This window comes from Cebus imitator, unplaced genomic scaffold (assembly GCF_001604975.1).
Source record: "Cebus imitator isolate Cc_AM_T3 unplaced genomic scaffold, Cebus_imitator-1.0 Scaffold102, whole genome shotgun sequence".
NCBI lineage: Eukaryota > Metazoa > Chordata > Mammalia > Primates > Cebidae > Cebus > Cebus imitator.
In genome coordinates this window covers 2,656,495-2,671,630 of record NW_016107417.1, presented here as the reverse complement: position 1 = coordinate 2,671,630, position 15,136 = coordinate 2,656,495, and the positions used below count along the sequence as shown (strand labels likewise).

The 15,136-nt window shown below is 45.6% G+C and overlaps 1 protein-coding gene and 1 long non-coding RNA gene across 5 annotated transcripts in view; one reads left to right on the top strand and one right to left on the bottom strand.

The window, feature by feature from the left end:
* The window catches only part of LOC108310160, a 7,387-nt gene extending 2,177 nt beyond the window's left edge, over window positions 1–5,210 (bottom strand). Inside the window, exon 1 of the long non-coding RNA XR_005201617.1 lies at window positions 4,083–5,210. This is a non-coding gene — a long non-coding RNA (uncharacterized LOC108310160). The remainder of the gene's footprint in view (window positions 1–4,082) is intronic.
* Window positions 5,211–6,318: 1,108 nt separating this feature from the next.
* Window positions 6,319–15,136, top strand: part of SNX32 (sorting nexin 32) — a 23,053-nt gene continuing 14,235 nt past the window's right edge. Inside the window, exon 1 of one of the 4 annotated variants that reach the window (XM_037741591.1) lies at window positions 6,319–6,827. In XM_037741591.1, coding sequence (XP_037597519.1) covers window positions 6,783–6,827 — 45 coding nt within the window. In that variant the 5' untranslated portion in view covers window positions 6,319–6,782. The remainder of the gene's footprint in view (window positions 6,828–15,136) is intronic. The other 3 variants (XM_017537424.2, XM_017537423.2, XM_037741590.1) reach the window with 3 other exon arrangements.

The window sequence follows — 15,136 nt, the reverse complement described above, 5'->3', positions numbered from 1 at the left end:
GCGCCACCATGCCCAGCTAATTTTTTGTATTTTTAGTAGAGACGGGGTTTCACCATGTTGACCAGGATGGTCTCGATCTCTTGACCTCGTGATCCACCCGCCTCGGCCTCCCAAAGTGCTGGGATTACAGGCGTGAGCCACCGCGCCCGGCAATTCAAGTGATTCTTGTGCTTCACCCTCCCAAGTAGTTGTGATTACAGACACACACCACCACACCGGGATAATTTTTGTATTTTTAGTAGAGATGGGGTTTTACCACGTTGGCCAGGCTGGTCTCAAACTCTTGACGTCAGATAATCTGCCCACCTTGGCCTCCCAAAGTGCTGGGAGTACAGGTGTGAGCCACCATGCCCAGATAATATTTATATTTTTAAACACTTGCCACTGAAGTGCGCATCCAGCAAGCATGCGCGGAATGAATGGAAGGGTTGTTACACAGCCTCATTCCCTATCCCCATGCAGGATCTCAGGCCTTGCTCTGGCAGGTGAGGAAGCTGAGGTCCAGGGCTTGTCTAGTAAGAACAGAGGAGGCCATTCAGCAGACAGAGCGGTTTCCAGCTCAGCTCTGGAGTCAGGCTGCCTGGGCTCTGCGCGTGGCTCCGGGAAGAGTTGATAGAGTAATAGTTCCTACCTCAAAGAGCTGTTGGACTAAATTATAGAGAGTGTGTAAAGTGCTTAGCATGGTGCTGAGTAAATTACTCTGATTATTATAAGAATTCAGCAAATGTTAGCTGTCATCATCATTTGTCAAGAAGATCCCATTAGGAGGCTTGAGCCATCTATAGCTTATGTTTACAACTCTGCCCACATCCAGTATCTCCACTTTATTGTCTGACAATGGGATCAGAGTTCCCAGAAAATGGAAGAGCAAGCTCTCAGCTTCTGCCCAATAATGAAGCAGAAATAGCAGAGTCAGGGAGAAGCAAACAGGTCTCAGACAAAGAATGCCTGGTTGTGCAACTGCCTCAGCGTAAAAATAGATCTGGACTCTCAATGGCCATGCAGGAAGGAAGAAAACAAAAGCGCACATCTTCATGCTGCTGAGGGAAATTCTACATGTGGTGAAACCTCAAGTACAAGTATGGATCAAAGACAGTTTCAGGCTTTTGAGGCTTCAAAAAAATGTGACATATTCTAAGAAACAGGGTAAATCATTACAGCAATTTCTCAATAGATGTTAAATAATACTGAGACTGATAAAGTCACTGAATATGACGGGTTGTTTCATTCTGCAAACACATGCTGAATGCTACTACATGTGGGTTAGACACTGGACTAGAGAGGGCAACCAGACACACATTGCTGCCAGTATAAGCTCACTTATATCCTAGTGGGGAGAGATGAATGTAAACAGCTACAGTAGGAAAGCTCTGAGTCAGACGGTGATGAATGTGATGGAGAAAGAGAAGTCAGGGCCTCTAGCCTCAACTTCCAGTTGAAGAACTACGGGAACTACGATAGAAGAACGAACTAAATGACACCATCAGGACACAACCAGATAAATCCAGCATGTAAAATGTCAGTAAGAAAACTGACTCGAATGGGCACGGTGGCTCATGCCTGTAACCTCAGTACTTTGGGAAGCAGAAGTGGAGGGATCATTTGAGGTCAGGAGTTCAAGACCAGCCTGGCCAACATGGTGAAACCCTGTCTCTACCAAAAATACAAAAATTAGCCACAGGCCTATAATCCCAGCTACTTGGGTGGCTGAGGCAGGAGAATCACTGGAACCTGGAAGGCAGAGGTTTCAGTAAGCCGAGATCGCGACACTGCACTCCAGCCTGGGCAATAGAGCAAGACCCAGTCTCAAAACAAACAAACAAACAAAAAACCCTGTAATAGAAACAAATACTTGGCCAGGCTCCACAATCCTTTCCCTGCACCCTGCTGCTGTAACCTCTATAGCAGTGGCCATGCAGATATCCCCTAGACAGATTGGAGAATTCTCTGGAGAAATGAGATGGTCTCTTCAGTGAGATCTAGAGATTCTGATATTGAATGTACCCAGTAAAAAAATCCTGCTTGCTCCAGTCACCACAGAGTGAAGGCCATAGATAAGCCCCATCCATGCACATTTTGCTTCCAATGGCCTCTGCTTAATGCCTCATTCTTAAATATGAACAGCCAAAGATCAAACATTTGAGGAACACTTCCAACAATATACACACACACAAAAAGGAGGGGTGGAGAAAGCAGGAGAGGGAAACTCAGGGAAAACAATAAGAAAAGTAGAAGAAAACTTGAAAACTGGAAAAGTCCTTGGAGAGCTAAGAGAACAGGCTCATGAAACAAGAACAGAAATACTATATATAAGAAAAGAAGCAATCAATGAACAAGAAAGTTAAAATGTAAAATTTCAACAGAAAGGATAGGAAGATACACTTAATAAAGTTGAAAGTGGATCTCATGAAAAAAGAGATGAGATTGGTGGTTACTGGAGGCCAGGAAGGATGGAGGAAATAAACACATGTTAATTAATGAGTAGAAATATACAGTTAGATAGAAGAAATGGGACCTAGTGTCTATAGATCTGTAGGGTGACTGTAGTTAACAATAATCTATTGTACGTTTCAAAATTGCTAGAAGAGAATGATTCAAATATTCCTGGCATAAAGAAAAGATAAATATTTAAGATGATGGATATTCCAATTGCCCTAATTTGATCTTTACACATTATAGGAATGTATCGAAATATTACATGTACCCCCAAAATATGTACATCTATTAAATATCAATTGTTTTGAAGGTGATGAAATTGCCCAGAGAGTAGAACAAGAAGAGGAAGACAAAAGGAGAAAAAAAGATAACAGCTGTAATTCAGGGTCCAAGATCCTCTAGTAAAGCCAGAAAAAAAATGGGATGAGGATGCAGGTTGAGTTAGGGAGCAGTAGCAAACAGGTAATTTATATAGAGAAGAAAAACACTATCTATAGAATTAAAAGAACAAAAAAACTTACAAATAGCAATATTTGGAAGGTAGAAGATAGTAAGGGAATTAGCCAGGCATGGTGGCACATGGCTGTAATCTCAGCTACTCAGGAGTCTGAGGCATGAGAATCACTTGAACCAGGAGGTGGAGGTTGCAGTGAGCCAAGATCATGCCATTGCATTCCTGCATGGGTAACAGTGAGACTCTGTCTCAAAAAAAATTAAATTTAAAGGAAAAAAAGAAGAAGATAGTGAGGAAATGCCTTCAAAAATCTAAGGGAAAAATATTTCCAGCCTAGAATTCTATACCTAGCAAAACTATCAGTCAATTATGAACAAAGAATTGAGATTTTCAGACAGATAGCATCCCAAAGTTTACCTCCCATAGTTACTTTCTCTAGGAGCTATTAGATGATGCAGTTGACCAAAGTGAGAGAGTAAAACAAGAAACAGGAATATCTAAGATCCAGGCAGTAGGAGTGCAACACAGAAGAATAAAGAGAGGTGATATTGACATAGGAATTCTGCAGGACTACTTTCCCAAGGGCAAGCCTAGTTTCCCAGGACACAGGTCACAAGACCCCACTGATAAAACAGGATACAGTAGACCAGGTGGTGGCTGACACCTATAATCCCAGCACTTTCGGAGGCCAAGGCAGGCAGATCACTTGAGATCAGGAGTTTGGGACCAGGCTGGCCAACATGGTGAAACCCCATCTCTACTAAAAATACAAAAATTAGCTGGGTGTGGTGGCAGGCGCTTGTAATCCCAGCTACTTGAAGGCTGAGGCAGTAGAACTGCCTGAGCCTGGGAGGTGGAAATTGCAGTGAGCCGAGATTGTGCCACCACACTCCAGCCCAGGCCACAGAGCAAGACTGTCCAAAAGCAAGGACAGGGGAGGGGAGGGGAGGAGAGGGGAAGAGAGTCAGGAGGGAGGGAGGGAGGGAGGGAGGGAGGAAGGGAGGGAAAGAAGGAAGGAAGAAAGGAAGGAAGGAAGGAAGGAAGGAAGGAAGGGAGGGAGGGAGGGAGGGAGGGAGGGAGGGAGGAAGGAAGGGAGGGAAGGAGGGAGGGACGGAGGCAAGGAAGAAAGGGTTGGAGGGAGGGAGGGAGGGAAGGAAGGAAGGGAAGGGAAAAGAAATAGTGAAGGACATACCAATAAACACAATCACCATTACAGCATGTGGCTTCTTATGTTTTTTCCTCACTTCTTTCTTATCTCCTCTCCTCCTGCTTTTGTCACTTGGGAGCCCTTCATTCTTTCAGAAATTTTGTCTACTTCAGCCTGCACCTTCTTCCACAACCCTCAAAATCTACCCTTTATTCTGGTGCAATTCTCCTCCATCTCATACACCCCATCATGTGTCAGACTAAATCCTTCTAGTCCATCCTCCATCCTTTTCTCAAACATTTCCCTATGAGCTCCCCGGTCACAGCTTTTCTCTCAATATCCAAGTTTCCTCTGTCAACATGTTACCACGTCCTCTCTTTCTCCTCCATATGTTCCCACTTCTCTCTGAACCACATACTCCTCTGTTTCCTTTGATTCTGGCCTCTGCCTTCAGCCCCAGCAGCTCTTCTAACTCACTTCCACTCACTTTTATTTTAGGCTCAGACTCTCTCGTTTCCTCTCTCAACTTTACCCCTTCGGTGTCAATAATGTTCTGTCTGGCTCTAATTTCTCCTCTGACTTCCCCTGTCTGCCTCTATTTCCTTCTTTGGTGTCAACCCTTCATCTGCTTCATTCACTGGTACCTTCACCTATAACATCTTTCTTTTCCATAGAAACAGATTCGTCAGTAATGTCTCTCACTTCATGCAAGATGCCCCTCTCAACTCCCACTCCTTCCTCAGTCCCTTGCAGTTCATCACTCCCTTTGACACTTTCAAAAGGAATTTCCATCTCATCATCAGTAAATGCCATCACTCTTTCATCACCAGTAACTTCTGTCACTTTTTCAATGTTCTCATTTATGCTCCCCATTCTTGAACCCTTCAGCTTCTCCCCACTGGTCCCCAACTTCTCACTAGATCTCAGGTTCTCCGCACTTGACCCCAGCTTTTCTCCACTCAACCTCAGCTTCTCTCTGCTCGATCCCAGCTTCTCTCCACTGGTTCCCAGCTTCTCTCCACTCGATCTCAGGTTCTCACCACTCGATCTCAGCTTCTCTCCACTCGATCTCAGGTTCTCTCCACTCGATCTCAGCTTCTCTCCACTCGATCTCAGCTTCTCTCCACTCGATCTCAGGTTCTCTCCACTCGATCTCAGGTTCTCGCCACTCGATCTCAGCTTCTCGCCACTCGATCTCAGGTTCTCTCCACTCGATCTCAGCTTCTCTCCACTCGATCTCAGGTTCTCGCCACTCGATCTCAGCTTCTCTCCACTCGATCTCAGCTTCTCTCCACTCGATCTCAGGTTCTCTCCACTCGATCTCAGATTCTCTCTACTCGATCTCAGATTCTCTCCACTTGATCTCAGCTTTCTGCCACTGGACTTCAGGTTCACTCCACTGGACTCCCACTTCTCTTCCCTGGACACCAGCTTCTCATTACTAGACCTCAGCTTCTCTACATTTGATCTCTTTTTGTCCACACTCGGCCTCAGCTCCTTCTCATTCTGCCCCAGTTTATAGCCTCTGGATCCCAAGTCCTCTCCATTGGGCCCTACCTTCTCCCCAGCAGACCTCGACCTCTCTTCAAACCCAGACCTCCTCATAGGCCTTGCTGTCATCCCTGCACTCTTAGATTTAGCCCTTATTTTGTGTTTGACCTCTTGCTTTCCCCAAATCTCCCTTGGGTTGTCTTTCCCCAAATCTACTGAAGCTTGTGATGCACTTGCTCTACGGTGCAGCAGCTTCACATCCATCCTTTCCTGACTCGGGCCTGATTTCTCTTTCAAGGCCTCCTTTTCCACATCTTCCAGTCTCCAGTACTCAGACTCCAGCTTCGGCTTTTGAGTGTTTCTACTCAGAAGCTCCACTCTCTTCCCAATCACCATGAGGCCGTTCCAAGGTCCCCAGGTTTTCTCTCGCAGCATCGGCGCCCCCTCGTAGCCCTGCTCCAGTGGCGGCCGCCCGTGGAACCCGGCCTTGCCAGGGTCGCCCTGGCCCCGGGCCTTGAGGAGTCCCCTAGTCCTCTTAGGCTGCTTACCCCGCCGCTCCCTACGGCCCAAGGGCGGAAAACTTAACAGAACCCCCTTCTCTAAAGACATCGTCCCCTGCCCTCGCCCCTGGTCCACCACCCACATCCCCACCCCCGCTCCCCATTCCCCGTCCCCACCCTGCCACCCTCACCCCCTTCCCTGTCCCCTTCCTTTTCCCTTTCCCCTTCCCCTTCCCCTTCCCCTTCCCCTTCCCCTTCCCCACCGCCTGGTGGTAGCCAAACTGGGCGAGTGCGCACGCGCAGGCCGCACGTGGCGGTTGGAAGCAGCGGCCAGGTACAGCGGCACGAGGTTGGGATGTTAGTCAGCCGGAGACAGGAGGGAGACGCGGCACGCGGCCTCTGCGACCCTAGAGCTGTCTTGACCCCAGCTCCCACACTGTCGCCTATCACTGGCCTACGCTCCATGCCGCGTGCCCCTTAAAAGCTGAGGCCTGGGCCAGGAACCGCAGACATTCCAGCCAATGGTGTCACGTACGGTAGCCCCGGTATCCAATCGAAAGGCGCGGCTGAGGGAAACGCGTAGGAACCGCCCCCGACTCTACGCGACTCCCTGGACGGGCGGGGGAGAGCGTCTCAGTCAGCTGAGAGCATCCAGGCTCGGTCGATTCTTCGGGCGAGTTAGCGGGTCGACCTGCGGGAGCACGCGGGCAGTGGCCGGACGCTGAAGCCGTGTGTGCTGCAGCCCAGGAGAGCGATGGAGGTGCATCCGGAGGCTGGGAAGGAGGGCAAGGTAGAGAAAGGATGAAGACCCCCGCCAGCCTCCCCTCACTCTGTGAGAGCCCGTGATGCCCAATCAGGCGGTGGTGTGTGCGCGCGCGCCCACGTGTGTGCGCGCTCGTCTGTGTGTCTGTGGTCCGCCTGTGTCTGTTTCTGTGTGTGTATAGCCTGCATGTGACTGTGTGTGTGTATGTCGGTGTGTCTGCATATGACTGTGTGTGTCTGTGTGTGTGTATGTGTATGTCTCTGTGTGTCTGTGTGTTTCAGTGTGTGTATCTGTATCTGCGTGTCTCTGTGTGTCTGCATGTGCCTGTGTGTGTGCACATGTGCGTTTGTGTGTGTCTGTGTGCGCGCGTGTCTGTGTGTGCGCGTGTCTGTGTGTGCATGCGTCTGTGTGTCTGTCTCTGTGTGTCTGTGCATGTCGTGTGTCTATGGTCTGCATGTATCTGTGTGTGTGTGTCTGCGTGTATAGTCTGCATGTGTGTGTGCACATGAGAGTCTCTCTGTGTGTACGTGTGTGTATCTCTGTATCTGTGTATGGTCTGCATGTCTGTGTCTGTGTCTGTGTGTGTGTCTCTGTGCGTGTGTGTCTGTGTGTGATGGTCTGCATGTGTCTTTGCCTATGTGTGTGGGTATGTGTATGTCTGTGTGTCTGCATGTGTCTGCGTGTGTCTCTGTGTGTCTGTGTGTGTACATGTCTCTGTGTGTCTCTGTGTCTCTGTATATCTGTGTCTGTGTGTCTGTGTGCATGTGTGTGTGTCTGTGTACCCGTATTTGATCTGTGTATGTCTTTGTGTGTGTCTGTTTGTCTGTGCGTCTGTGTATCTGTGTGCGTTTCTGTGTGTCTGTGTGTGCATGTGTCTGTGTGTGTTTCTATGTGTGTCTGTGTGTGTGGATGTCAGTGTTTGTCTCGTGTGTCTGGATGTGTGTATGTGTGCCCATATGTCTCTGTGTGTATGTGTGTGTCTGCACAAGTGAGAGAAGGGAGACTTGAGCAAGGGGGTGGGAAGCCTCTGTGGCACCTGCGTGGGGATTGACGAGGATGCCAAGGGAGGCAGTGTTTTGCCTTTGTCCTGACAAATGGAAAGGGACCCGTCACTGTCACTCTTACCCTCCTCAGAACCAACTCACGCTGGCTTGATGGGGGTAGGGGGTGAATGGGAGAGGAGGGCTGGATGTTAGGGATTGAGCAGAGGCTGGCGTGAGGGAATCCTGTTCAGCACTAATGGCTTCACTTGTGTTCTGAGTTCATATAATCATAAGATCATTTCTTCCTTTGGACTTCATTCAGCAAGGAGTTGTCAAGCATCCACGTTGTGCCAAGGATAGTTACAGCATGGAGAGGTGCCCCCTTTTGGGAGTTGGAGGCATATGCCTAGTGGGCTGTGGCTGAGGATGAGGACGAAGCAGTTGTGGTCCATCTTTGAGGCCTCAGCCCCCTCAAGCAGCTGCCAAGCAGTGTAGGTCAGAGGAGAGATACTAAGGCAGCAAGAAGGAGGCTGGGGACTAGGGGACCTGCCGTGCCAGTGAGCCAGACTGTATGTGTTTGGGGTCTGGGGCAAGTGGGAGAGCCTGCGTTGGTAGTGTCAGAGAAGCCAAGAAATCAGGAGTGGGGTTCAAGTGGTTTAGAGGAACAAGAGGGACTGAGAGACACAAAGCTGGAACAGAATATGTCTGCTTCAATGTTTATCTATGTTCATCTTCATGGTTAAAGTAGTTAACATATATAAAATGCTTAGGGCATATATATGAAATGGTTAGAGCGGTGCCTAGCATGTTGTAAAGGCCAACATAAGAGTTAACTATTATGTTATTATTATTGTAGTATTATTGCTGTATGTTCTGAGGGTGTGTTGAGCTATTGAACAGATGGATGCACCACCCAGCCTTTGCAGGAGCCATAATCTCCGGAAGTTCACTACCAATACTTATCCTCTAGGTTAAGATTGCCTTCTCTAAGATCCTCCTTTAAATATAGAGACAAAAAAGAATATATAAGTAAAAATGTAATAAAGGAGAAAATGAAATAATATAAAATACTGGCCAGGTGCAGTGGCTGAAGCCTGTAATCACAGCACTCTAGGAGGCCAAAGCAGGCGGATGACTTGAGGTCAAAAGTTCAAGACCAGACTGGTCAGCATGGTGAAAACCCATCTCTACTAAAAATACAAAAAATTAGCCAGGCATGGTGGCACACACCTATAATCCCAGTTACTTGGAAGGCTGAGACTGGAGAATCACTTAAACTCAGGAGGCAAAGGTTGTAGTGAGCTGAGATCGCACCATTGAACTCCATCCTGGACAACAGAGCAAAACTCTATCTCAAAAATAAATAAACCCAAAGGATTATAAATAGTTCTACTATAAAGACACATGCACACATATGTTTATTGCAGCACTATTTACAATAGCATAGACTTGGAACCAACCCAAATGCCTGTCAGTGATAGACTGGATAATGTGGTACATATACACCATGGAATGTAGCCATAAAAAAATGAGATTATGTCCTTTGCAGAGATGTAGATGAAGCTGGAAGCTATCATTCTCAGCAAACTAACACAGGAACAGAAAACCAAACACCGCATGTTCTTACTCAAAAAAAGCAAGATGACAAGTTGGTAGCCTGCTACATCAGTAATTACAATAATTATGAATGGACTAAATTCTCCAGTTTAAAAAAACATTGTCAGATTGTATTTTGGAAAAAAACAAACAACTAGAGTCTGTTAAAAGCGACATATTTTAAATATAAGGACACAGAAAGGTTGATATAAATGGGTGGGAGCTGAGCATAGTGATGCCCACCTGTGGTCCCACCTATGTGGGAGGCTAAGGTGGGAGCATTGCTTCAGCTCAGGATTGTTTGAGTCTACAATGAGCAATGAGCTGTGATTGTGTCACTGCATTCCAACCCGGGAGACAGAGTAAGACCTTGTCTAATAAAAAAAAAAAAAAAAGGCCAGGCGAGGTGGCTCACGTCTGTAATCCTAGCATTTTGGGAGGCCAAGGTGGGTGGATCACCTGAGGTCAGGAGTTCAAGACCAGCCTGGCCATCATGGTGAAACCCCGTCTTTTTTTTTTTTTTTTTTTTAATAATCAGCTGGTTCTATTTCACACACAAAAAAAAGAGGGTTAGGCACAGTGGATTATGGGATTTGAGGTTAGGAATTCGAGACCAGCCTGGCCAACATGGTGAAACCCCATCTCTTGAAAATACAAGAATTAGCTGGGCATGGTGGCACATGCCTGTAATCCCCACTACTCAGGAGGCTGAGGCAGGAGAATGGCTTGACCCCAGGAGGTGCAGGTTGCAGTGAGCCGAGATCATGTCACTGCACTCCATCCTGGGTGACAAGGCAAGACTTTGTCTCAAAAAAAAAAAAAAAGTACATCAGAAATAAAGAGGGATGGCCAGGTGCAGTGGCTCATGCCTGTAATTCCAGCACTTTGGGAGGCCAAGGTGGGTAGATCACCTGAGGTCAGGAGTTTGAGACCAGCCTGGCCAATGTGGTGAAACCCTGTCTCTACTAAAAATACAAAAATTAGTAGTGGCGGACACCTATAATCCCAGCTACTTGGGAGGCTGAGGCAGGAGAATCTCTTGAACCCAGGAGTCGGAGGTTGCACTGAGCCAAGATCACGCCATTGTGCTCCAGCCTGGATGATGAGAGCAAAACTCTATCTCAAAAAAAGAAAAGGAAAATAAAAGAAAACGAAATAAAGAGGGACATTTTATAATGATGAAAGAGTTTATTCCACAGAAAGATAATCCTAAATTTATATGCACCTAATAAAATAGCATCAAAGTAAAAGATGACAGAACTAAAAGAAATAATAGGTAAACCTACAATTAATAGTAAATAAAGTATGATTTTTTTTTTTTTTAGAAAAGGGGTCTTTTTATGTTGGCCAAGCTGATCTCCAACTCCTAAGCTCAAGTGATCCTCCCACCTCAGCCTCCCAAAGTGCTAGAATTACAGATATGAGTCACCATGCCCAGCCCAGTAAGAAATTTTAACACAACTCTCAAAAACTGTTAGATCAAGCAGACACAAATATCAGTAAGGATTTAGAAGATTTAAATAACATGATTAATCAACTTGATCTAATTGACTTATGTAGAGCTCTATACTCAACAACTACAGAAAGTACATTTTTAAAAATGCACATGAAACATTTACCAAAATTAATGATATATTCAGCTATAATGCAAGTATCAATAAAATTTAAAAGACTGAAATCATATAGAGTGTATTCTCTGCTCCAGAGTTAATAAGGAATCAAAACAAAAACATAACTAGATTCTAAAATATTGGAAATTAAGCAACATGCTTCTAGATAACTCATAGGTCAAAGAAGAAATTAAAATGAAAAATAGAAAATATTTTTAAATTGATGATTATAAAAATATGACATATCAAAACTCATAAAATACACACAGTGTCCAGAGGGAGATGTATGCTACAACATGCATATTTTAGAAAAGAAGAAAGCCTTGAGTATATGACACTGAAGAAAATAAGTTATCATTATTATTTTTTTTTTTTTTTTTTGGGACGGAGTTTCGCTCTTGTTACCCAGGCTGGAGTGCAGATCTTGGCTCACCGCAACCTCTGCCTCCTGGGTTCAGGCAATTCTGCCTCAGCCTCCTGAGTAGCTGGGATTACAGGCACGCGCCACCATGCCCAGCTAATTTTTTGTATTTTTAGTAGAGACGGGGTTTCACCATGTTGACCAGGATGGTCTCAATCTCTTGACCTCGTGATCCACCCGCCTCGGCCTCCCAAAGTGCTGGGATTACAGGCTTGAGCCACCGCGCCCGGCTCATTATTTTTTTTTGAGACAAAGTCTCACTCTGTTGCCTAGGCTGCGGTGCAGTGGCACGATCTCAGCTCAGTGCAACCTCTGCCTCCCAGGTTCAAGCAATTCTCCTGCTTCAACCTCCCCAGTAGCTGGGACTATAGATGTGTGCCATCACAACCAGATGTTTTTTTTGTATTTTTAGTAAAGACAGGGTTTAACCATGTTGACCAGGCTGGTCTCAAACTCCTGACTTCAGGTGATCCACCTACCTCAGCCTCACAAAGTGCTGGGATTACAGTTATGAGCCACTACGGCTGGCTGGAAAATAAGTAACTTAAAAAAATTATTTTGGGCTGGGCATGGTGGCTCACGCCTGTAATCCAGCACTTTGGGAGGCTGAGGTGGTTGTATCAGGAGGTCAGGAGTTCCAGACCAGCCTGATCAACATGGAGAAACCGTATCTCTACTAAAAATACAAAAATTAGCCAGGTGTGATGCCACACACCAGTAATCCCAGCTACTCAGGAGGCTGAGGCAAGAGAATTGCTTGAACCCAGGAGGCAGAGGTTGCGGTGAGCCGAGAGTGTGCCATTACACTCCAGCCTGGGCAAAAGAGCAAGACTCTGTCTCAACAACAACAACAAAAAAAATCTTAGAAAAAGAAGAGCGGCTGGGCGTGGTGGCTCACGCCTGTAATCCCAGCACTCGGGAGGCCGAGGCAGGCGGATCACGAGGTCAAGAGATCGAAAAAGAAGAGCAAGTTAAACCCTAAGAAAATAGGATAAGAGGATAAGCACAGAAATCAATAAAGGCTGGTTGCAGTGTCTCACGCCTGTAATCCCAGCCCTTTGGGAGGCCCAGGTGAAAAGGGGAGGATCACTTTAAGCTCAGGAGTTTCAGATCAGCCAGGGCAACATAGTGAGACCTCCTCTCTACTAAGCAAACAAACAAAACTCAATAAATAGAAAATAAACATACAAATAGAGAAAATCAATAAATCGATCATGCCAAAAGTGGTTTTTTAAAAAATATTGATAAAATTAATAAACTAGCAAGACTGACAAACGAGAGATTCAGAGAGCAGGAGAGAGATGGAGAGGAAGGAGAAGAATACTAATTACCATTATCAGGAATGATAAAGGGGATGTCACTAGAAATACCACAGACAAAAAAAGACAATGAGTAGATATGAACAAGTTGTTGCCAAACTCTAGGTAATTTAGATGAAATGGACAAATTTATTGAAAAAGGCAATTTACCAAACCTGAAACAAGAATAGAAAATCTAGGTAGTCCTATACATATAAATTTAAAACATTTCCAGAAATCTCTTTCTAGCACAAATAAAATCACATGAAAATTCTTCAAAACATTACAGAAGAAATAATACCATTTTTACATAAATAATTCCAAAAAACATAAATAGAAGGCACAGTTTCTGTCTTATTTTAGGAGGAGAGCATAACCTTGATACAAATATCTGTCAAGGGGAGATACAGATGGTGGTGAGGATTGCACAACAATGTGAATGGGCTTAATCCCACTGAATTGTGTGCTTAAGAATGGTTAAAATGGGGTCAGGCACAGGGGCTCAGGCCTGTAATCCCAGCATTTTGGGAGGCTGAGGCAAGTGGATCACCTGAGGTCAGGAGTTCAAGACCAGCCTGGCCAACATGGTGAAACCCTGTTTCTACTAAAAATACAAAAATTAGGCTGGGTGCGGGGGCTCATGCCTGTAATCCAAGCACTTTGGGAGGCCGAGGTGGGCGGATCATGAGGTCAGGAGATTGAGACCATCCTGGCCAATCTGGTGAAACCCCGTCTCTACTAAAATACAAAAAATTAGCTGGCCGTGGTGGTGTGTGTCTGTAGACCCAGCTACTTGGGAGGCTGAGACAGGGGAATCACTTGAACCCAGGAGGCGGAGATTGCAGTGAGCTAAGATCTCGCCACTGTACTCTAGCCTGGCGACAGAGCAAGACTCCATCTCAAAAACAAACAACAAACAAATTAGCTGGGCATGGTGGCAGGTGCCTGTAATCCCAGATACTCTGGAGGCTGAGGCATAAGAATCAGTTGAACCCGGGAGGTAGAGGTTGCAGTCAGCCAAGATTCCACCACTGCACTCCAGCTTGGGCAACAGAGCAAGGCACCGTCACAAAAAAAATGGTTAAAATGGTAAAATTTATATTATGTATATTTTATCACAATAAAAAATTGTTAGGAACATTACAAGAAAGGAAAAATACATGTTAATATCTCTCATGAACATAATGAACATAGATGCAAAAATCATAAAATATTATCAAGTTGCCGCTGGGGGCCAAGCATGGTGGCTCATGATTATAATCCAAGCACTTTGGGAGGATGAAGCGGGAGGATTGCTTGAACCTAGGCGTTCAAGACCACCCTGGGCAACATAGAGAGACCCCTGTCTCTACAGAAAAATTACAAATTAGCCAGGTGTGGTGTCACATGCCTGTAGTCCCAGCTCCTTGGAAGGCTGAGGCGGGAGGATCACTTGAGCTCAGCAGGTTGAGGCTGCAGTGAGCTGTAATCATAACACTGCACTCCAGCCTGGGCAACAGAGTGAGACCCTGTCTCAAAAATTTAAAAAAGAAGGTTGAGGCTGCCCATGGTGCTCATGCTTATACTGCCAGCACTTTGGAAGACTGAGGCAGGAAGATTGCTTGAGCCCAGGAGTTGAGCTGACAGTGAACCATGATCACACCACTGCACTCCAGCCTGGATGACAGAGCAAGACATTGTCTCAAAAAAAAAAAAAAAATCAAGTTGAATAAGCAATATAGAAAAGGATAATACTTCATGAACAGGGCCTTCTTCCAGGAATGCAAGGTGGTTTAACATTTGCAAATCAGTCAATAAAATTCAGCACATAAACAGGTAACAAGAACATTCATATGATTTATCTCAATCAAGGGAAAAACAATTGATAAAAATCAACACTCAAATTAGACATAGCAGGGAGCTCCATTAAGCTTCATTAAGATATCCTTGGTTAAAAAAATATCTAAAAACACTTTGGGGTTAAGTTTTGAATGAAGTCCCTCTTAGATCAGGAACATGTCATCATATCACTGCTTCTACATTGTACTAGAGGTCCTGGCAAGTGTAATAGGATGGTAAAAAGAAATAAAGGTATAAAGGTTAGAAAGGAAGAACTAAAACTGTCATTATTTTAGATTATAGGACTGTATATGTAGGAAATCCAAAAGAACGGGAAGGTGGCACAGGCCTGTAATCCCTGAACTCCGGCAGGCCTAGGTTAGGAGATCTCTTGAGCCCAGGAGTTCGAGACCAACCTGGGCAACATAGTGAGACTCTATGTGTACAAAAAAATGCAAAAATTAGCCGGGCATGGTGGCAGATACCTGTAGTCCCAGCTACGCAGGAGCCGGAAGTGGGAGGATCCCTTGAGCCTGGGAGTTCAAGGCTGCCATAAGCCAAGATGGCACCACCACACTCCATCCTGGATGACAGAGCAAGACCCTGTCGCCAAAAAAAA